General features: G+C 33.5%; 1 protein-coding gene across 2 annotated transcripts; it reads left to right on the top strand.

Annotated features, from left to right (window-relative positions):
* The first annotated feature begins 11,624 nt into the window (after positions 1–11,624).
* On the top strand, positions 11,625–22,937 carry LOC123526778 (hemicentin-1-like). 2 transcript variants are annotated; one of them, XM_053523276.1, is made up of 14 exons: positions 11,634–11,881; positions 12,335–12,673; positions 13,409–13,753; positions 13,957–14,244; positions 15,440–15,733; positions 16,767–17,057; positions 17,702–18,007; positions 18,574–18,852; positions 19,171–19,461; positions 20,443–20,751; positions 21,038–21,331; positions 22,047–22,344; positions 22,513–22,648; positions 22,924–22,937. In XM_053523276.1, the coding sequence occupies exons 1-12, from the start codon at positions 11,818–11,820 to the stop codon at positions 22,133–22,135; spliced, it is 3,189 nt and encodes a 1,062-aa protein (XP_053379251.1). In that variant the 5' UTR covers positions 11,634–11,817; the 3' UTR covers positions 22,136–22,344; positions 22,513–22,648; positions 22,924–22,937. The 2 variants fall into 2 exon arrangements, with proteins under 2 accessions (XP_045161961.2, XP_053379251.1); XM_045306026.2 differs by lacking the exons at positions 22,047–22,344; positions 22,513–22,648; positions 22,924–22,937 and having other exon boundaries at positions 11,625–11,881; positions 21,157–21,318.
* The last annotated feature ends 491 nt before the right edge of the window (positions 22,938–23,428 follow it).

Here is a 23,428-nt window from a genome sequence, read left to right as displayed (position 1 = left end):
GGTCAAACGGAAGGACGGACGGACGGACAAGGGCAAATCTATATGCCCCCCTCCCCCGAGTGGGGGCATAAAATGCAGCAATTAGGCCTTAGATACATGAGTTATCACTAAATTTGATCAAATGACTGGGGGTCGTTTTTTTATGGGAGTCAATATTCTTCGTGAGGTTCAGTTTACTTCACGTGGGGGAGTCATAGTACTATGATCTGGAGGTCATAATACTATGACCGGGGGGTCACTTTTTCTATAGAATAATGACCGGGAGGTCATTATTCTATGGGGGTCGAAATATTTCATTACACCGGCGCACGCTAGCCACGCGAGCTGCAAATAAAAGAAAAACAAATATCTAATTTGTTATGTTTTTCTATTGCGGCTAAATAAGTTTACGAACATTTTCTTTTCTTGTGGTATATTTCTACCTAATAGTATTCTGGTATTAATCACACATTTGCAGATATTTATCAAAATATCGTGAAAGTATTTAAGCCGCTAAGCCTATCTCGCCTATCCGGCACACATGGGCGTAAGCCAGATAGATCAGGTCAGTGCCAGGAAGTCAAATGAATGCTTAGCCGATTGCCAGTGGCGAAACGGCGTACGGTTCAAAAGTGAAACGAACTTGCTCAAAGATTTCATGATCCTTTATGTAAGAAAAATATTAATAAACATTTAGCCTTTTTGCTTATAGCATAAATATTGTGTAAATAGCATGACTTTTTTTATTGTACTATGTCTATTGTTTGTAATCTCAAAATTTTATTTTGTTTGTATTCCTATTTTCTGTGATTATCATTGATTACCTCAGCATAGATTTTATGCGAATAGGATTTTGTGTTTTCAACATGGTGATATTAATGATATTTTGACCTCATTGTGATTTATTAATGTCGTTTCCCTAGTATGTATAACAGTTGTATTTATCATTTTCTATAATTTTAGTAATTTTCATAGGCCTGAATAGTCACTTGATTAGTGATAAAATGTCTTATTAACTCTAGGGTGGAGCCAGAAACTAAAATTGACCTAGCGCATTGACGTCATATCGTAACGTCATAAAATGTAATGTCCCACACAGTTTAAGACTATAACATAAAAAATTATTTCAACCCCTCGCTGCAAATATTTGCAAACCTTTCCAAACGTTACCTTCAAGTTTCTAAATTTAATAATGAAACAATTTCTGCCTTCAAGGTTCGGCCGATATCACTTTTCCGAGGCCGATATCAACCTCACTAAAAAGCAATAATTGTAAAATATTCAACGTGTAATTTTGTAATCAGATAGTAAAGATCAGGTAATAAATTATTATTGCTTTTCCTAATTCGTGAAGGGTAATTTTTTCAGCTTAAAATTTATATTGTTAATTTCTTTGATTTAGTTAGCTGCATAAATCATAGGTATTGCCAAGCCTATTTATTTGTGTAACGCTGATATATTTCAAGCCTCATAATGCCTTTATTCAGTGTGCTGTTTAAACGATTCCATATTTTCAGACCTCACAATATCTTTATTCAGTAATGTAATTTAATATGCTATATAATCATTTGATGATTTAATATCTAGACTCACCTTTATGTTGTGTGTTTCATACTAGATAAAATGATTTTTGCAAGCCTTAAAATGCAAGTATTTTGTATGTTTCATAAATGAATTTACATTCTAATCCTCAAAATATCTTTACTTAGTGTTTTGAATGTTGCTTTAACTAAGTGTGCTTCATGAACAATTGTACGCTTGCTGGTCGCCTAATTACGTTATTATGTGTGCTATTTATTACATCGTTTGAAGTTCGCAAATCTCAAAATACATTTATACACTTTGCTCCATAAACGCTTTGGTTTATAAAGTGTGTTGCATACATGATTTGTCGTTTGAAAGCCTCGCAACCCCATTGATTAAGTGTGCAACATAAAGGATTGCAATTTTCATAGCCTCACAATGCCTATATTTAATCTTAGATTTTGTTTTTCAAATGCGTGAAATAATAATTTTTAATCCAGAGTGATGCATATATATTATTCCGACTATGTTCCTGTATATTTGGACAAATACCAAATTGCTAAACAACACAAGTTTTAAGAAGACGCATATTTCACAAAATGCTAAAGTTACTAATTTTATGTTCAGTTTATGTTGATTTTTGCAGAGTGTTTGATAAGATTGTTGTTTACTTGTCTTGTGCTCGTGAAACATTTATATAAACTAGGTAATCCGTCCATGTTTCTTTCTAACTTATTTTTTATTTATATTGTGCGAAATATTTTGCTCTTGCTCTTTGTTATTGAATAAATGAATATGAACATTTATGCCTTATGTTCTTTTTTTGTTGACAGATAGTTGCCACAGATATTTATCCATACAATCAAAGGTATATTTCAAACAGAGAATATAAAACATAAAAATCAAAGACCTCTCAGTTGCGTATGATGTAGTCTGTTGCCTGTTTGTCACGCCTTCTTGAAGATTCTTGCTTCTCTATTGGTGAAGAGACTTCAAATGAAGTACAGATATATTCCATATTAATATACTAATGTTCCGATATGAATTTGATTTTTTGCGATCTTCATAAAACTTGGTCTGAATGTTTGTTATTATGAAGTCTTGGATGATTTCAAATCTTGATCACGTGGGTCAAAAACTAGGTCACTAAGTCAAATAAAAGAATATAATTGTTTACATTTTTTTATTATATCTTCATAAAACTTGTTCAGAATGTTTGTTATCATAAAGTCTTGAATGATTTCCAATCTGGGTCACTTGGGGTCAAAAACTAGGTCACTATGTCAAATCAAAGGAAAACCTTGTATACTTTCTAGAGGCCACTTTTTTATTCCAGTCTTCCCGACAGAATGTTTGTTTTTATAAAGTCTTAGACAAGTTCGAATCTGGGTCATGTGGGGTAAAAAATTAGGTCACTCGGTCAAATCAAAGAAAATGCTTGTGTATACTCAAGAGGCCACATTTTTGGTCTAATCTTCATGAAATTTGGTCAGAATATTTTTATCTATGAAATCCCTAGGTAAAACATGTTTACACTGTTATGGTGTGTTACTCAGGTGAGCGAACTTCGGCCATTTTGTTCCTCTTATTTTCTTATATTTAGATCAAACATTCACGCTACAGTATACCAGTAGTAGAACAATACAGCATATGGTCTACAGTAACAGCCACAATATGTATCAGCCTTTATACCAGAATTCCAGATACAATATCTCAAAAATGTGCCATGATATTTTTAAGGACTTCTTCTGTTGGTCCGAGAGCTCACGGACTTTTATTGCAAGAATTGAGGCCAAAAGAAGTTTATAGTTTTTTGGAAACAATATTTCATGTCCTCCATGAAAACCCATTTCTTAAGTGTCAAAGCCGTGCCTATATATATTTTGTTCACTTATGTTTGTGATAAGGGAGTTAAAACTCACCTGTAAAAATTTAGGGAGTAGGGTAAAGTAAACGTCTACCAGTTTTTTCACTGTTTAATTATAGCAGCTACCTGATTATCAGTAAATGTATATATGTCAATCAATGTCAGCAAAAAGAAATTCTTCAGAAAGGAATGAAGGGCAAACTTGATATTTAAGGTCTAAAGTCAAATTTAAGAACAAATCACAAAAATTGGCATATTTGAAATTTATTTTTATTCTTAAAAGTTAGTTTGTTATCATAAGACACTCAGCTTTACTTATGTAATGTGTATATATCAGCCAAAGTCAGAAATGCAAATCTTATTGCAAAACGTGAAAGTCAATCCTGATTATTGAAGGTCAAAGTTTATTTTCATGCAAAAATGTAAAAAAATGTTATCTTTACTTTTTCTAAAGTTTCAATATGTATTCACATTATTAGTCACTGAAGTTAATTCGTTTTAATATCTGTATGTCTGGCAAAGTCAGCAGTGCAGATGTAACCCCAAAACTGCCAAGGGTAAAGCTTATATCAAGGTCAAAGGTCAAATTTGTGTGAAAAAAAAAATGCAGAATCATTATTTGTAATTGCTCGTGATTTATTTTAATGTATATATGTCCCACAATGTCGGTAATAAAGATATCGTTTAAAATCAGACAAGTTCAAATGTGATATTAAGAGTCAAAGGTCATTTTCAAGTAAAATAATGAAAAAAAAAATATCTCTTTAACTTTCTTCTTGTTAGTTATATTTTGTCGATATCAATTCATTTTAATGTATAAAAATTAGGCGATGTCTGGTATGCACATATTATTTCAAAACATTCAAGGTCAACCAATGTCAAAGGTCAAAGGTCAAAAAAGTAAGTTAAATTGTGCAATACTATCACCTGTTTGTAATATTTTTTTATTGTTTGAAAGTATTTGTTTTGTCATTTTAGTAATTTATTGTTGTTCATATTTCTGTATATATGTCAGACGATGTCATTGAAGACAAAATAAGTCAAGGTCGAACCTGGTATTAAAGGTCAGGTGTCATTTTAGTGTAAAAGAACAAATTGTAGCATACTTACTCATTACTTTGTTAAAAAATAATAGCTCTTGTTATAATTTTTTTAGCAATTTATTTTAATGTATACATGTCAAGCAAGGTCAGGAATGTAGGTCTTACCCAAACAAGGCAAAGCCAAACGTATTATCAAAGGTCAAATGTCAAATTTTCGTGAATATTAGCAAAAACAAAAACATTTTTTGCAATGATTTTTCTTTATTTTTTAAGGTATTTCAGAACTAGTAACTAATTATTATTCATTTTAAAGTATATACAACAGATGAGATCATTTTTGAGATAATAATGAAAATTTAGTCAAGGTAAAATCTGACATTAAAGGTCAAGGGAGAGGGCCTTCAAAAAAGAACCGGCTGGAACAATCGGGAAGAAAATGCAAAGACCCTCTGCAAGTCTACACAGGCAACGTACGGCCAATAGCAGAGTTATTTATTTATTCATTTATCTGGGTTTTACGGCGCACCAACACAGTATAGTTTATATGGCGCCAAACAGGACTACAAACTTTGGTTCCCCATCTCATTTACATCAAAATAAAACCATGAGGTATGGAATCAAAATTTGCATACCTTCTGGAATCACAGAGTTACTACAAAACCAAGTGTTAAGACCCTATTAGTCGCCTCTTATGATCATGCAACGGTAAGGCAGTGGTTCCAATTCTTTTCATACACAGATCGTCCCAGCATCCACCTCATTGGTAACTGCTTCCAAAACCAGTAAAGATAAGCTGGACAAGGTTAAATTTCAGGTCTGAGGATAAGCCCGGAGCTATGAAAACAACTCCAATAAAATAAATAGAAAAGACAGCCAACCCTGAGCCGTAAGAGACCAGACGGGAGTACAAAGCTTTTGTGTATTCAGAGAAGGCAAAGAGACTACCATCCCACTCACTCCACTCAAAACTAGAGAGCAGAACCAAGAACAGACTGAAAAGACAGAGTCTCAACCATATCGTCAAAGAACTGCAAAAGGGTTAACAGCACCGCTGAACACAGAGGCAGAGCCGCTCGAGCGCAATAAATAGGTTCCCAGACAATGTGCTCCAATGATCAGATTGGAGGTGCCAGGAGTAGAAGAAAACTGAAAGCAACATCAGGCTTACCAACAATCTCTTACGCTAGAAATGATCAATGACCGCTATCCAGCACACTCTTGGATCCAAGCATATACCGATGGATCAGAGGAAAGGGCAGTTCAGAATGCTGGGAGTGGTGCCTACATCAGATTTTCAGACAACTCCTCTCTCACACTCCCCCATCCTGTCGGCAAGAGATGCTCCAACTACAGATCCAGATGCAAGCCCTCACATCAGCGACACTCGAACTGTATGAGCGAGGAGAAAGGGGACAATATATTCCTAACAGACTCTAAGTCAGCTCTTCAGGCACTCTCAGCAGTAGGACTGGGACGATTACTCGGTTAATCGGATCCAATTCGATTACTAGGTGAAACCGGTTTCAGTTTTGCAAAACCGCTAATCGCTCTCAAATAATAAACATCACAAATCGTACTTTATACATTTCTTTGACCAGCACATTGACTGCAGTATATTTCCGCTAAAACACATCAACTTGAACATAATCAATAGTCTCGGATTTGCTTGTCGAGATATATCTAAAATAAAATACACCAAAATATGACTTATTAAAAAAATATCACACTGCCTCCAAACGATCAAGTCCGTAAGTTCCTAATGAAGTCAGCTGCTAGAAGTACCTTTAAACCGTCGTCAGGAAAGAAAACATGTTCAATGCGGAGGCCCCGGCGATTAACCGGTTCGATTCGATTTCATACAAATAACTAACCGGTTTCAAAATTTTGAAATCGTTCCGTAGCTGGAAATGAAGCTGCGCACAAACTTGCGAAGGAAACAACCAGGTAAATAAAGCCCCAACCTCCAACTTCACACAGAGAAGCTCAGACTCTGCGGAAGAACAGCTTTGCGTAAGACTGGAAGAACATAAATTGAGGCTACGTGCCAAATCAGAAAGTCTACACAAGCTAAACAGGCACGGCCAATTAACTGTCTTCCGTCTGCGCACTGGAGACTGTGGCCTGAGAAAACATATGAAGAAGCCAGGTGTTACAAAGACAGCTAAACGTCAGTGCGGATCAGAGGAACAAACACCGTTTCACATTCCGCAGAGCTGTTCCTATCTGGAAGAAGCACGCCAGAAAGTTTGGCCAACAGACATCCCATTTGGGACCAAGCTGTGGAGAGATGCCAGCGATCTGCAGAATACGGTGCAAATCATTGCCACATCTAATCATAAGATATAAAACGGCCATAAGAAGATGGAACGCAGTAAGAAAGTAAGTAAGTAAAGGTTAACATTAAAATGAATTAACATCAAGTTATAACAAGATAATTATGTCTGAACAAAGAAATAAAATAACAGTGCTATCTTTTGAATTTACTATCTGAAAACGAATTTTAAACTTTAACATCAGGGCTCATCTAGACCCATAGACTCCTGTCTTATGATATCTTCATTGTTGGCATTGACCCATATATATACATGTATGAAACTTCAAGGAATAACCATAAAGGGGGCCTCCGTGGCCCTTCATCGATGTGGGTTCGAGCATCACTCGGGGCGTTGAGTTCTTCATGTGAGGAAGCCATCCAGCTGGCTTACGGAAGGTCGGTGGTTCTACCAAGGTGCCCGCTCGTGATGAAATAATGCACGGAGGAGCACCTGTGGTCTTCCTCCACCATTAAAGCTGGAAAGTCGCCATATGACCTATCATGTGTCGGTGCGACGTTAAATAAAAAAAAAGAATAACCATAAGATACTAATATTGACAAATACTTTTAAACAATAAAAAGTACTGCAAAAATGCTATTTTTTCTATCTTTCACGCAAATTTCGCCATTTACCTTTGACCTTTGACCTTTACTGTCAAGTTTGACCTTGACAAATTTTTCATTATCATTTCGACAGTGATATTGTCTGTTATATACACTTTAAAATGAATAATGATCAGTTTTACTACTAGTGATAAAAAAACCTACACAATAAAGAAAAATCGTTACAAAATTGCTGGTTTTTTTTTGCGAATTCTAACACAAATGTGACCTTTGACCTTTGAGAATAAGTTCGCCTTTGACTTATAGGAATAAGACCTAAATTGCTGACCTTTCTTGACATGTATACATTAAAGTAAATTGCTAACAGTGAATTATTACAAACAGGTGATATTATTGCAACATTTTACTCACATTTTTTTTTAACTTTGACCTTTGATATTATGGATAACCTTGAATGTTTTGAAATTATATGTGCATACTAGACATCGCCCAACATTTATACATTAAATGAACTGATACCGTTGACTAGTATCGACAAGATATTATTTACAAGAAGAAAAATGAAAAAAAAATCATTCTTTTACATGAAAATTACCTTTGACCCTTAATATCACTGATACTGTAGATGAACGTGTAGCAAATTGAACGAGTGAGGAGAGAGCAACATAACACATTTGTTTCGGAAAGACTAAAGAGAAATAAACACCTGTTAGAAGCAAGTTTAATTCATTGTTATTATACCATAAACTTATAATAAATGAAAACCATACTTAAAAATTTAATATAAGGCATTCACACACACCCTACTCCTGCAGATGTGTTACAGCACCATCTAAATTAAGATGGACATTTTATTGAAAATTTCTCTTAAACAGATAGACAGAACAGTAAATAAAGATAATGGTAATTCTTAATCTCTATATTAAAAAATAAATAATAGAAAATTTTTCTGGCTAAAACTGTGCTTGAAGTTAAGTAATCGAGGCACGTTAAAATGGATTCTGTATATCAATATACATTTTGTAAGTAGAAAATATAGCTTTGTGTGTTCACTAAAGAAAATATTAATTGATTTCACAAGAGATTATAAATAAATATGTTTATTGAAATACATAATTGTATTGCTTAACATCTTGTGTTGTATTTTGAATGGAAGTTTTGCTGTGACATGCAATATTATGTACGTCGTGAAATAGTTTGTTTACATTTACATACTTTGGTGTATGGTATTTAAAATCACAAATTCTTAAAGGGTCTTATTTACCAAACCTATCAAGAATACTGAAATTGTAACAAGACTGGCATTAAACGGCAGGATGGAAAACGCTGTCTGTTTTAGATTACAGCTGTACGGTTTTGTGTAGAGAGAGTAAAACTTTTAAAATTAGTAACATTTTCATACTACAAGGAATAGCTATTTTAAACAAATCACCGGAAACACGTTAACTTGGAGTGCTTTAAGAACTTGGGTGGATGAAATCTTCTGAAAGATGTAGTTACCATATTGGAATAATACTATATTAAACTGAAAAGTGTTACCTTACGCTATCTTAGATATTGATATCTTAACATTTTCAAGCAATGAACATGATGATCTTAGATCAGCTGTACCTATGGCATTGTAATACCAACATATCTCACAAATTAATCTGAAACAAAAACAGTTTGTTATTATGGATTATTATACCTCACTTCTGTCTACAATGATAAAATCCCATTACCCCAGAAAGAGATATTTTGACAATCAAAAACATTTTCAACCTTTTTGACACGTGACCAAGCGAATGTGACTGTCATGTTATGTGACCGTGCTGATATTTTTAAAGTCATATAAGGGCAATTAACTGTTTCTAATCAATTATAAGCCAAATGATTGCCTCCCTTGTACACAAATAGTGGACGTCACTATTCAATGTGTACACAGTACCGCGCTAAAGAAGAAACTTCAATTAAATTAATTAAAACCATCTAAAATAATTTACGTACTAAATATTGTTCGGTATAATAAAACATATATCATATGGCAGCTTTCGCCTCAGGTGACATTCTGCCCTCGGGTTGACAAGATCAATGTCACACACGTTGCCATATGATATTTATATAATATCAATCAACATAATATCCGTTGTTTACATTTTGCTTCTTCTTTCAAGAGCTAATGAAAAGTATTTGTTATGATTTGAGTAAACTATGTTGCTACCGTCTCTGTCACTGCCATTTCTTTCTTGTTTTGCACGGTGTTCTGTTAGGGCCATCGCCGCATATTTTGAACTCGAAACAATGAATGAACGATATCTTCATATGAATTCGTCCACTGTTTTAAATCCTCAGTGCATGTGTAACAGGAACGTGATACTACAATGGTGACACGTCAAAACAACGATAATGAAAACACGAAACGACGATGTTGAAAGTCGAAACAATGAAACTACCATGGCGATTAATCGAAATCATTTAGTACTTTCAACTTCATACTTTCGACTTTTCACCATCGCGGTTTTATTTTTTCGACTTTCCACCATCGTAGCTTTGACTTTTCACCATCGTAGTTTCGAGTTTTTGCTATCGACGTTTTTCTACCGTGTCACATTCCTTTTACACATGCGCAAAGGATCCAAAACAATGTAGATACTTCCGGGTAAGTTACACTTATAGAGAAATTATGATGTTGCTTTTTATGAATCATTAGGTTACCCATTTTAATTTTTAACAACTCGGCAGTTTCGTTCTGAGTGTAATGGTAAACTGACATGTGTTGAAAGGAAGGCGATACTTGAAACTACGATGGTGAAAAGTTAAAAGTACGATTGTGAAAAGTCAAAAGTACGATAATTGAGAGCGTGAAGGGTTGTTCACGTCTTAACCGAATATTTTTCAATCTGTAGATGACAGGTGACTGTAAGCGCCTAACATTATTAATGTGATATTGTCATTTAAACTTTTCTATTTCACACACACAATATATACATGTATATTAAAAGCTATACCTGGAACAGCACATTAAAATCGCTCACCCCACTGGGTGGTATTAGTTAATAATAGAAGATTAATTGGCTGAAGTTTGTAGTCCATATACTAGGACGAAATGGAAAGCTTCGAGCTAAAGCTTCAATATACATTGTGTATAAAATAGAAAAGTTTAAATGACATCCTTAATTATGAACAATACCACACAGTTTAATTTCCAACAAAAGTACGATACTACGATGGTGAAAAGTCGAAAGTACGGTGATAAAATATATGTCGGCTTTTCACCATCGTAGTGTCGTTGTGTCGATTTTTAAACATCGTAGTTATGTGTTTCCATCATCGTAGTTTTGAGTTTTCAGCATCGTAGTTTCGTAACTTTAACTTTTCAGCATCGTAGTATCGTACTTTTGCAGATTCGAACTCACAATATGCGGCGATGGCTCTTGAGGTACACCGTAGTTTTGTGAAACTGATTAAAACAGAATAATTTAGTTATTGGTTTGACTTGTGTAAATATGGACAAATATTACGTTGTTGTTTCATTTCTACAAAACTATTGGAGTGTCTGTCAAGAATGAGTGTTTTCTTCGAATGTGCTAGTAAATAGGATCAACTTTTGTCTGGATGCTTTTGTTTATATAGCGTAATTAATATTGCTATTTCATTGTTTAGCATTTAACTGTCATTGTAGTCTGTTAAGTTTTGGATTAAAGCATTTCCAAAAACCTTAACATACTGCAGTGACAGTTAAATGCTAAACAATCAAATAGCAATATTAATTACGCCTCCTTGACACAGACAACGTTAATATTACGTAACGCTACGTAACATTTGTATACATTGATATGCCGAAAGGTGAAACTAGTTTGTACTTTTTGTAATTAGATATTATTATAAAGTCATGTGAAGTCGTTTTATTTACTTAATATGTAGACTTCCATCTTGCGCGGAGTCTTTTGTCTTGTCATTGTCAAGTAAATGTATATATGCATTGCGTTCTAAATGTTCACATGGATTGTTTTAATAAGTTTTGTTATAACTCTCGCAGTGTTTAGTGTCAAACTGCATTAAAAGCACCCTATCCAGCCAGCAATTATTAAATATCTGTACTTTAGGCTTTTGTGTATACTTTTCTCCTCAAAACAAAACGCTTCATCACAAGAAAAGGGTATGCATCGGACCAGGGTCGAATCAATAGCGGTAAAGGGCAAATGATGAGAAGTCGGTGACTTTGAATACTAGACCACGGATTCTCTTAGAAAATATGAAAACTGAAAATATGAGAAATGTTATCAATTATCACATTTACATATTAGTTTGTGATCCACAAAACACTTACATGCAAACTAAGACTCTACAATAAAGGTATGAAGGCTTGTTGTTTTTCATTTATTTGTGTAAAACTAACACGGAAGATTTATAAATCGTTTTTCTAAAACCCCATGTATTTACATATTATATTTTAGTTTCATAAATCTATCCGGTTTAACAAAATACTTTATGTTCACAATTTGTACGCATTTTTCTGTGTTCTGTTTCCTGTGAGAAATTAATGAATGGAGGTTATGGGGTACAAGGTAGATGCAACCATTCTGTGGATAATCCAGCTGACACTAACAAGTACGTATTTGTCAAGTTATATGTGTAAATTGCCCCTCTATAGTGATCTGACTTTTCTAATCAAACCAAACTGTAAACTGGGATAAAATCAAATCTTATTTCTTTCATATACCACTACTTTGTCGTAAATGCACCACACTACTTGACTGAGGTTTTGTCCAAAAGGTGCTAAGCACTTCCATGCCAATCACGACGTTCTTGACCGAGCAGTTCCTTATTCAAATTTAATGCTGAACGTCCGTTGTTGAGCTACTATTAATCTACACAATTATTTAGTCTATTACAGCTGCAATTGCACGAAATTTATTATATATTCATTTGTCAAAACACGGTTTATGCCCACTTTCAAGAACGTGAAAATGATGGTCCTTATATGTGTACAGTGACTAACTTATGTTGTATATTTTTAGTTACATGAATAAACATCAGTTCTTTCTTTTCTTATTTTTGAAGCTGCATTAAAATCTACAGTGAGGCTTTCACCTACAATCGCTGAAGTCTTAGAAAATGGAAATGTCACATTAACATGCGCTTATAATGGTACCCAACACCAAACATTTTCTAGTTGGAGAACAGCTGCGGATAGTCAGCAGAACACTTTTATAAGTATGTCAGATGAAAATTGCAAAGCGACTGGCTATTTAAACAATGCCGAATTATACGACTGGGGCTGTCTTGGAAACAGTACGTTTGCATTAACACTGAAGAAAGTAGGTCTTAGTCAACACCAAAGCAAATGGACATGTAGTCAGAACAATATACACAGCAATGAAATTACAATCTTCGTTAAAGGTAATATAAAACTAGACTTTATGAACATGCATGATTTCAATATAGCTCTACTAGTATGTAATTAAATGTGCTTTGAAACAACTACAAAACACATTCTAATTCATATAATTATTAATGGGTCAATTTACCAGCTCAATTATTTTTACTTTCTAATGATTGTATTTATAAACAATCGGATGACTTGCACTAGGATTTCGCCATATTTATAAGCAACGATGAATGTATGATATAATTTCTAGTAAAACACATGGTTATGACGTCATATTAATGCGTAACATTCTCAAAGTAAACTACAATGGTTTGATATGTCAAAAGATAAAATCAATCCCGATGAACTACTTGAAAAGCTGATATTTATATTCAACACATTTAATGTATAGAGTAATATTCGGAAGAATAAGGAGAGTTAGTTACCAATCCGCTATTATACAGAATATCATTTTTAAATTTAAATAAAGTAATTTCCAGATTCACATTTTAACTTCGTTTCATGGTTACGTAGCGAAAGGTTTAAGAACGAGAATTTCGTTTACCAAAGTTCCATCTCTGTCTCTTAACACATTTTTTCAAAGGTTTTATGACCTTTAGTCATATGAATATAGGTCAGAATGGAATGAGCGGTTTAATTTACGTTCAGATGCTACTCACAATGAAACTTGTCTTCGCTTAGAGTTGTTGCATTAATTGTGTTACATGATTTCCTTCACAGGAAGTGTTATTGTTTATCTTTTTCAGTGCCAATAGAATCTGTAACAATGAATAAAGAGAACAACGATACGATCACAAGCATTGAGAACGCGACCCTTCAATTCAAATGTAGCACTTCATATTGCCGGCCTGCCCCTACCGTCATATGGGTACTTGATTCTGGCACATTAGATCGAAAGGACGATAAAGTTATTGTATCCGGAAACACGACACAACAAACTAACACCAACGACGATAATCTGATTTCATTAACCAGTACAATTAGTTTCCATGTAAACAGATCTGTAAACGGCTGGAGTATATATTGTTCAGGGCGAAACATTCAAAACAGAAATACTGCAATATCAACAGCGACAAAATTAAATATCATATGTACGTTATCAATTTTATTTATTTAAATACACATAAAAACGTTACTGATAATATTTTCTTTGTATAGATGTCACACAATTCTAGATTTTTTCCTCTATATACAAAATATCAACCTTTGAAAGAAAAGTACATGTAGTACATGTAACATAAATATTCAATGTCTGATTCTATTAGAATCATGAACTTGTAAATGTATATTTCAGACCCACCTGATGGGCCTCCAGCTATTGAAGGGTTTAGTAACGGAAGCGGCTACACTGTTATACATGGTCAGCTAGGAAAGCTATCTTGTTCGATTACGGGAGGCAATCCTCTGGCGGAACTAGCATGGCATTGTTATAACGTTAGCTTGCCACCAGTTACAACTGACACAACAGTAAGAAGTATCGTTACCTGGAGAGCATCAAGAGATCAAAATAATACTTGTGAATGCACATCTAACCATACATCAACTACGATTATATCCACTGAGGTCAATGTTATTGTACAATGTAAGTCTCATTCTAGAAATTGTGATTTGACTCGTGAATGACACTTGTTTTCATTTATTACACGTTTGGATTTATTACCTTTTACAAGTCAGTTATCTATAGTGATCACAACCTAGTAACGTGTGTAATTACATTTCACATATTTAATCAGAATAGAATATTAATAATATGTTTCTTGTCCGGTCCATAACTCTGTCATTCTTTCAGGGAATTTAAAACTACATGGCACAAAAGTTTATTCATAATGAAACAATATGTCATTGTAAGATCCAGACTCCTTGCTCCAAGGCCAATGTCAACCTTTGAGGTTAGATGTTTGGAGTTAGTTTCATGTCTGGTCCATAACTCCACAATTTCTCAAGAGATTTCAAAATCACTCGACACAAATGTTCCCAATAATGAAATGATGTGTGGTTTGCAAGACCCAGGCCCCAGCCTCAAAGGTCAAGATCAAACTTAGTGGTCAGATATATAATACAGTTTGTATGGATGGATATTCGAACAGTCACCTTAACAAATTGATTCATAGCATGTAAAATTCCAAGCTCTAGCTCAAGGTCAATATCACCTTTGAACAACAAATATTTTTGGTATTTTTGGTCTGGTCTGTAACCTATCTATGCATTAATTGTTATTTATAATTTGGCATAAACATTCAGAAATATATATTATAGTTATTATTTACATACATTATAAATACATGTGTACGTTGCCCCTCCCACTTTCTTAGAAGAGGACGTTATGTTGACAGGCGATATGTTTTTGTTTTTTTTTTTTTTTGTTGTTGTTTTTTTTTATAACATCCCTGGGCGGGGTATGTTTGTAACTCTGTTATAAACTCCTGTCATTGTCTAGTGTAGATCTGGATTGCACAGTGTGAATTTTACATTGTACGTCTGAAATTATTGTAATCAAAGTGGATTTATTCAATGCCTTCTTATCTTCAAACTATACAATATAGATTAGAACTACCATTAACATTAAATTCAAAGAGAACATTCGTATTTCTCACACATAATCATTCATAAATGAAACATATACTTATTTATAGCTTGATTAGTTGTGTTAATGATTCCTTTGCAATTCTTTGTTGTTATTATAATCCAGTTCTAATGTTAGTGATGAATTTTTAAACCTAAATTAGTTTATAACTGTACAGAAACATAACGTAAACAATTTATGATGTATGTTACAGATCCACCTTCATTGCCAGTATTTACAATGGCTTCAGTTCCAGTACATAAAATAGTCAACATTATCGTGAACAATACGCTGTCTATCAAGTGTACAAGTAATAGCAAACCGATACCAACATACAAGTGGAATGCGCCTGTTTCGTCTATATCATCTGGTCAGTCATTATACATTGGAAATATCTCTAAGGCAGATAACGGGACATACAACTGTACTGCCGAAAATCGTATGTTTCCTTCCAATCGAGATAATGTCACTGGCAGTAGTACAACATCTATTGAAGTTAATGTTTTATGTAAGTCTTACAAAACATTCAAGACATTCTAATCATTTAGATGCCCAGTGGCCTACTCTTTAAAAAAATATAGTGCGTATACATGTATTCTGAAATAAGATTTTCTGTAGATCTTTAATGATTTTTACAATAGAATTTATTGAACTGTTCTGGCTCTAAATATATTTCTGAATAAAGTAAGCGCACAAAAATGGTAGTTTTTTAAAGAATTTACAAGTTTTCATACGTTTACAACATAGCATTATAAAGCGATGTTAATCTATAATCAGACACACAAAAAATCGTAATTCAAATAAAATCGTATAATTAAATATTTCTTGCAGATATTAATTTGTTTAGAAGTGCTTTTTATTATTACGCGCAATATTTGATAAATTTCCTGATCGAAGTGATTGTTGAGATTTAGCTATCATTCTCTTAAAATTACTTGATAACAATGCACATTTTCAAACATATTGTCCCAATATTGAATACAACAGTTCATGTGAAAATCTGATATACACTGAAATTGGCAGACATTACTGTCTTCCTAGACTTAACAAGATGACATTCAATGTATACTTTCAATTTTGAAACAAGGAGAATGGCTGAATCATTGTCCTGATTAGGATGGATTACCTACATTGTGGCACAGTAACCCCATTTTCCTTGAATGACCAGGGTAACTCATTGACAGACAGTTGTATTGTTTTGTAAAAGCACATACATGCAAACCATAGGCAGGATGCTGAAGATTGTTTATCAAGTCTATGGTACGCAAGGTGTCTACATAGCGATGCATGATTGTAGTCAAGTCTGCTGTGTTCTGAAATTCGTGAAATCTATTTGCATTTCTTTTGATCAATAACCGATATGACAATGTGTGTATTTATACATATAAAGAGGTCAATTTTTTATCACTTAATAAAACAATCTTGTAAAGCGTCATAATTGAAATGTTGCATGCCTGGTATTGGTCTACTGATTCAGATTGACAGCAGTAAATTTTATTTAGTTTAAAACAATACATTTAGTTTGATTTCCTTTCTTATAGTTTCTCCTACCATACCTATATTCCGCTACGGAAGTTCAAATGGCATTGTAATTGAAAGTAACTCTCTAGACGTTGTAGAGAATGATACTTTGACTGTCGCATGTAGCTCTATTGCTAATCCTGAACCAGAAATCAGTTGGAGTGGGGAGACAACAAGTCGTGATGTACTAAAATTTGCCTCGATTTCAGCAGATTTTAACAAAACATGTTATGCTACAAACACCATGAATGAAACTGTAGGTGAAAGTCGTATCGGATCGACCGAAGCTGCAATATCAGTTAGAGTTCTGTGTAAGTAAATCGGTTCCACATTTGTTTTCTATTTATGAAACAGGACTGTCCAGATATGCTACGTAGGACTTCTATAAGATTTGTATTTTTACAGTTTCATCGTATATTTCTCTAAAGCCAGGACAAACGCAACACTTGCTGAAATTATTATGATATTTAAAGTTGATTTGTAGCTCTTTGGTCAAGAAATAAGCCTTTCTTTATCTTGCTAAGAAGTGTTGTTGGGTTTAACGTCACAACGTCACAAATATAGCATGCTTCCTGAAGGTACCCGGTCGAGATGTTTAGATGCTCGACTTTCTCCACCGCCACAGCGGGAAAGTTGCCATACAACCTGTAATTGTTTCAGTGTGGCAATAAACCCAAAACAAAATCAAAACAAAACACCTGTTCATCATACTCATCTAGTTGAGTCTAAAATATAGTATTGTTTTAGTATATAAACATGACTTTTTGTATGTTATGATTTTAAAATAAAATGTTTAATTGGATACAAGAAACTACAAATATGTTAATATCTTTGTCAGGAACTAAAGATTTTAGAAATGAGCAAACGCGTAGTAATTCTACCCACGTCTTACGTTCATTTTGATTGAGCTGAGAATTTGTCTAAGTTACTTATTAATTACAGATATTATTTTCAGTCCCGCCAAGAAAACCCACCATCAGATATTTTACCACTCGAGGTCATCAAGTAGATTGCTTATCTAATAATTTTAGTGTCATAGAAAAGACATCATTCTCTATGTCTTGTGTGGCTATCAGTAGACCTGAACCAACGTACTCCTGGTATGGTCCAATTACATCGACAATTGCTGACTTGAAGATTATTGGCATTAACAGAGTACAGAAGGGGGAGTATTCCTGCAATGCATTTAATACAATGAAACGCACGTTTGGTAGTTCTCAAAGTGGTGAACATGCACGAAACATATATTTAAACATTCTGTGTAAGTATCATGATTCGAAGGAGAGCGGTGGACTTGTTTTTAAAGTTTCGTCGGCTCAATCAACAGACAGGAAATTAGGGACTGTGATGCGATTTCAACTTTTCATACAAGAAAACTTTTAGGACCAGAATCAATAGTGAATCAAATAAACTTTTTCTTTCTTTTCATCACAACTTAGCTAAATTGAATAGGAATACATTGGTTTTAGGTAAAACGATCCGTTTCAAAATGAAACGAAAGCAGAAATGTTCTTAAAAACAAATTCCATATTGGTCATTTCTTCACTCGATGATAAAAATTGGTCCAGACCGTTTGACCAATAGAAATGTTGGACAATTTAATATAGGTACAAAAATATATTCGAAAAGTTCAAACTGATCTTATCTCATAAGTTATTGAAGATAAAACAGAAAACACGAAAATAAGATTGGTATGATATAAAATCGAAAAAATTTTATTGTTCTATAACAGTTATCAAGTTATCTAAAGCCTACGGTGTTCTTTATTCATTAAAATATGTATATAATGTATCTCCCTTATGATGATTATCTATATCATTTTTCCAGACCCTCCTACAATTGGTCATTTGACAAATCAAACTGTAATTGAAGGTTCACCTTTCAACATTTTGTGCCCTGTGAATCCTGGCAATCCAGAACAATCTACAATTACCTGGACAAGAAATGGAGACACTAAACAGTGGAATACACAAACGTTACTCCTATCAAATACACATAGAAAAGACCATATGATATATACGTGCACAGTCTATAATACTATGAAACCTAGTTGCGAAAATGAGTCGAAGGGGAAAGCTAGTCGAAGCTTTCACTTGAATGTCGTTTGTATGATATCAATTATATATATGTTCCACTACTAAGGCACATAAGTGAGCAAGCTTTTTTACACATCGCAAAGTACCAGACAATTAATTTTATTGTTGTACTTATAGGGCCTCCCTGACCGAGTGTTTTCGAATCACTTGACCTTCATTGATGTGTGGTCGAATCCTCGCCATGGATATAGAAACATGGAAGTTTGGTGGTTCTACCCAGATACCGTTTCCTCTTCTTAAATCCTGTTTGTTAATACAACGTTTTTAAAGTTTGAGAAGAAAATTAAAATAGAGGATTCATAAGTATTCTAGTATTCATTACTTTCAGATAAAACATATGTGAAAGAATTTCATGTAAAAGGATTCGTGGGGCTGTCTGAAGTTACTGTTAATGAGAATGACTCGCTGGAATTTAAATGTTCAACAGAAAGCAATCCAAAATCTTCGATAAAAATTGGATTTAATGAAAAGATTTTAATATTAAAGTCAGGTGTAAACACTTTGACATACTCAGTCACTAAAGCAACATGTTTACATGAAGGAGTTTATAAATGTTTCGGAAACAATACGTATAACAATGAAGAACCATCAGTCAAACATGTGACATTACGTGTCAACTGTAAGTACATGCAAAATTGAAACACGTTTTAAATATAAAGTTTTTCTATTCCATTGTGAATAAATCTTTGTGCTGATGGTTACAGTTTAAATGATAATTGCGCAGTGATAATCCATTTAATTCAATGATTATTTTTCTTAAGATGTTGATTGTTTACGACCACTATTACTTTATTACTTCCAAATTCATACTTATACTCCATTATTTCACATATATTTCATTAAAAAACTGTTTAACGGGAAACAAATAGTTCAAATGATTTTAACAGTGTCTCTCAGTCTCCATCCAACAAGAAGTTAAGGTAGTTCTGCACGTTTAGATCGAAATATTTTCTACAATGTAGAAATTGACTAAACTTTGATTTTTCAAATCTTCAGAATATTCTTCGAAAATTCAGCAATTAAAAAAGATAGAGTCGTGTGCTTATTTTTTTGCTAGACTGATTTGAAAAATTTGAACCGCGTGCAATTTTTCATAATGGGAGTCTATGGGAAAATCATAACACCCATAACATTTTCGCGAATTTTTTCTACTATGTAGATTTTAATGAAACCTCTCACAATCGTAAATAAACGTATGGTCTATAATGTGGTGAAATAAGATGTATAGGCCCGTCTTCTTATTTTTGAGATGTTTGACCATGATTAAAGTGAACTGCATATTTCACGCTAATTTTAAGACATTATTTTAAATTATTTAACGTGTCATATCATATTTTAACTTTAAAAAGATAGTAGCAGTGCCATTGTAATAAATTTACTCACAAGTTGCTATAAATTCTTAAATTGATTTTCATTTCCGTGCGCCGAATCCAGGCTTTATTCTATGTTTTCCGGATAAATGACGTTACGCCATCACTTCCGTTTTATCAAACGTGCAGAACTACCTTAATGCAATACAAAAAGAAAATACTTCAGACTAATTCTTGTTCTCTGATTGTGTCTTTATTGTATAGAAACTATCATTTGAAACAAAATGCAGGTTTTCCTCGGCCATCTCCAACTGTGCGAATACGTGACAAGATATATACAACAACACATGTAACGGCTACACTTAGTTTCACAGCTTTGGCTTACCCAGTGCCCTATCAATCGAGTTTTATATGGCAGAGAAAGATAGGACTGATGTGGAGTACGCTGGCAAATAGCACGCAAATCAAAATCATTAGGTCCGGATTGCTGACCAATCTTACAATCGTAAATGTCACAAAGTCAGATTTTGGGAAATACCGCTTATCTATTGAAAATGCAGTTGGTATCTTTGAGCAGATATTTTACATCGCAGCGAAAGGTAACATTTTTATTTCTAAACAATTACATATATCAACATATATCTTTAATTTCTGAATGTTTCTGAATAATAACAGCACTACTTTGCCTTTATGAGATATACGCATTGGATCGATGTATTAGAAGTAAATGTGAATAAATTATCATTCGAAAAACTTTAAATGAAATAAGAAGGGTAACTTTTTAATACTATGCAAAATGACTCAGCACTAGAAATCACGACTAAAATCTACTAAATGTAAGTGACGCGAACTTTTCCTTTCATTTTACATAAGCATTTCTTTCAGCGCCACCGGACAAACCGTCTGATTTTAAAGTAATAGAAGAGAGAACGACAGACACAAGTGTAACTGTCAAATGGAAACCAGGTTTAAACCATGGATCAGAACAACATTTTATCTTACAGTACAAGAAAGTTACCGACGATGAATGGATCAGTATAACTGTGACACATAATAATGTTTCAACGCTCAATTACACAATTAAAGGTCTATTGAGTGTCACACGGTATAAAGCTAACATTACTGCAATGACCGATGTAGGGAGTTCGGATAATCTGTTCATCATTTTCCAAACAAAAGGTATGAATTCCGTTCTTGCATACTTTACTTAACATAGATATACGTCATTATCCCAAAACATTATAAGCATACTGTAAAATCATTTAATTTCGTGGGCATGAAATTTCGTAGTTTTGATAAAAACGGCAATTTCGTTGGGATATGAATTCGTGGATTTCAACTTTTGAACATAAAATGAATGGGAATTTTATTTGTTCGTTGGGATTAAATTTCGTGGATTGACTCAACAACGAAATCCGCGAAAATTAGTCCCCCACGAAAATTAATGATTTCACAGTATCATGATGTTTATCTTTGGTTTAAGGTCATTAAAGTATATTATTAGGTGTTTATAATTACATATTATTGCACCTAGCCAAAAATGATTATAATGGTTATATGAACACTTCCCTTTATCAGTTAGCAAATGATCCGCGGATTTGTTTTCTATGTATTGATATGCAGAAAATACTCACGAAGATACGTGAATAAATGAGACATTTGTTCATAAGTTTCTTAAGGAGGCAAGTTTGCTAATACTCACCATTCTGATAAACTACTTGCTCGGAAGGAGAAGGAAGTTATTACTTTATAGAAAGCTTCACAGGGAATTCAGGTACTCTGCTGTGGAAGCCTTTCTTACAATGACGGGATTTTGGTTGCAATACATATTTATTCTAAGATAGCATCCTTGATCGAGCTACTGTTATAATAACCCTATTTTATTTTGATGTAGGGAAACCCCTTATTCCGCAGGAGATAGAAATTATCCCTGAAAGTGTGAGAGAAAACATCAGTTTCATTGCAATGGAGACCTGGCTCTGATGGTGGAGCACCACAGACATTTATTTTAAAATACAGCAAATTTGTCGACAATGAATGGACAAACATATCATTTTGTGACAACGATGACCAATTGCAGAGGCGAAGTATCAATAATTTAAGCAGTGGATCCCAATACAAATTAGTCATACTATCATCAAATAGGTTCGGAACCTCGGACGAATCTGAGACAATCACTTTTCAAACAAAAGGTAAATTTGATAATATATCGAAATTAAACAGGCAATAGGCTTAGCACTTTCTCAAAATCATTATTCTTAGTAGCCCTCTCAGGTATATTTATTTCGTATTTTGTGGTTATTTTCGTGTCAGCCGTAACGTGTGTTTCTTTAAATATTACTTTTTAATATTATATACAGATAACACGTCAGACAAACCTAAGGAACAATCATCAATTTTCATTGGTTTACTAGCGGGACTCTCAGTGTCATCCTTACTCAATGTTATTCTTACCATTTTGGTTATTCGTTTGTGGAAAAGGCGGAGTTTTCAAGGGTATGTAAATCAATATGTATGTCGTTATTTCGGCAAATGATGTGAACATTAAGTTAGTAACAAATTTACACATCCATTCTCGGGTATATATTTTGTTCGCATATATTTGTGCCTACACTTATATTCTAAATTGGTTTGTGTATTTGGTTCACTATTATCTTTTAATTATATATAATTAAAGAAGATATAAAGAATGTCACAAAAATATTATCAAATTGTTATTTTTAGATTGTCAAATAATGCCTTATAACTTACTATTTATCTTAAACAATTAGTCATATGAAAGTCCCGGATAAAGCAAAGAAGGAGACGGCAGTACTGCGTGCATCATACCATTCATTTATCGACGAGTCGGGTATCGTGTTGATATCTTGTTTCATAGCATATTGCAAAGTATTCAATTTTGAATGAGCATTTATAGTCTATTTGCTCCATACATATCCAATATTTATTTTCTTATTGTGACAGTTTAGTTCATTCACTATGGATCTAATTAGACTGTGTACACTGTTACCATTGTTTAACATTTTACAATGGTATGTAACTTAATATCCTAACTCCCACACAGGAAACATATCATTTTACATCAAAAAGCGTCATTGAGGTTATTTATGGTATATTTATTTAACAGCGTGATATATGTGAACATGTAATATTTAGAAATTTTATATCGTTGCATGTTTTTCTTTTCTTAACAAAAAAAGTATTATATTTCTGTATCGTTAGGAACAAGTAACAGTGGTGCATACGAAGACGTAAAAAATGAAGCTGGTAAAACGT

This window comes from Mercenaria mercenaria, chromosome 14 (genome assembly GCF_021730395.1).
Source record: "Mercenaria mercenaria strain notata chromosome 14, MADL_Memer_1, whole genome shotgun sequence".
NCBI classification, from domain to species: Eukaryota; Metazoa; Mollusca; class Bivalvia; order Venerida; family Veneridae; genus Mercenaria; species Mercenaria mercenaria.
The sequence above is the reverse complement of the archived record's forward strand: the minus strand, read 5'-3'. Positions and strand labels throughout refer to the sequence as shown.

What these genes read in the sequence shown, in the direction of transcription:
- LOC123526778 (XM_053523276.1), top strand. Translation starts at nt 11,818, where the DNA reads ATGGAGGTTATGGGGTACAAGGTAGATGCAACCATTCTGTGGATAATC. An exon ending in TGTGACATTACGTGTCAACT is followed by an intron (nt 19,462 to 20,442) that starts GTAAGTACATGC and finishes AACAAAATGCAG; the next exon opens with GTTTTCCTCGGCCATCTCCA. An exon ending in CATCATTTTCCAAACAAAAG is followed by an intron (nt 21,332 to 22,046) that starts GTATGAATTCCG and finishes ATTTTGATGTAG; the next exon opens with GGAAACCCCTTATTCCGCAG.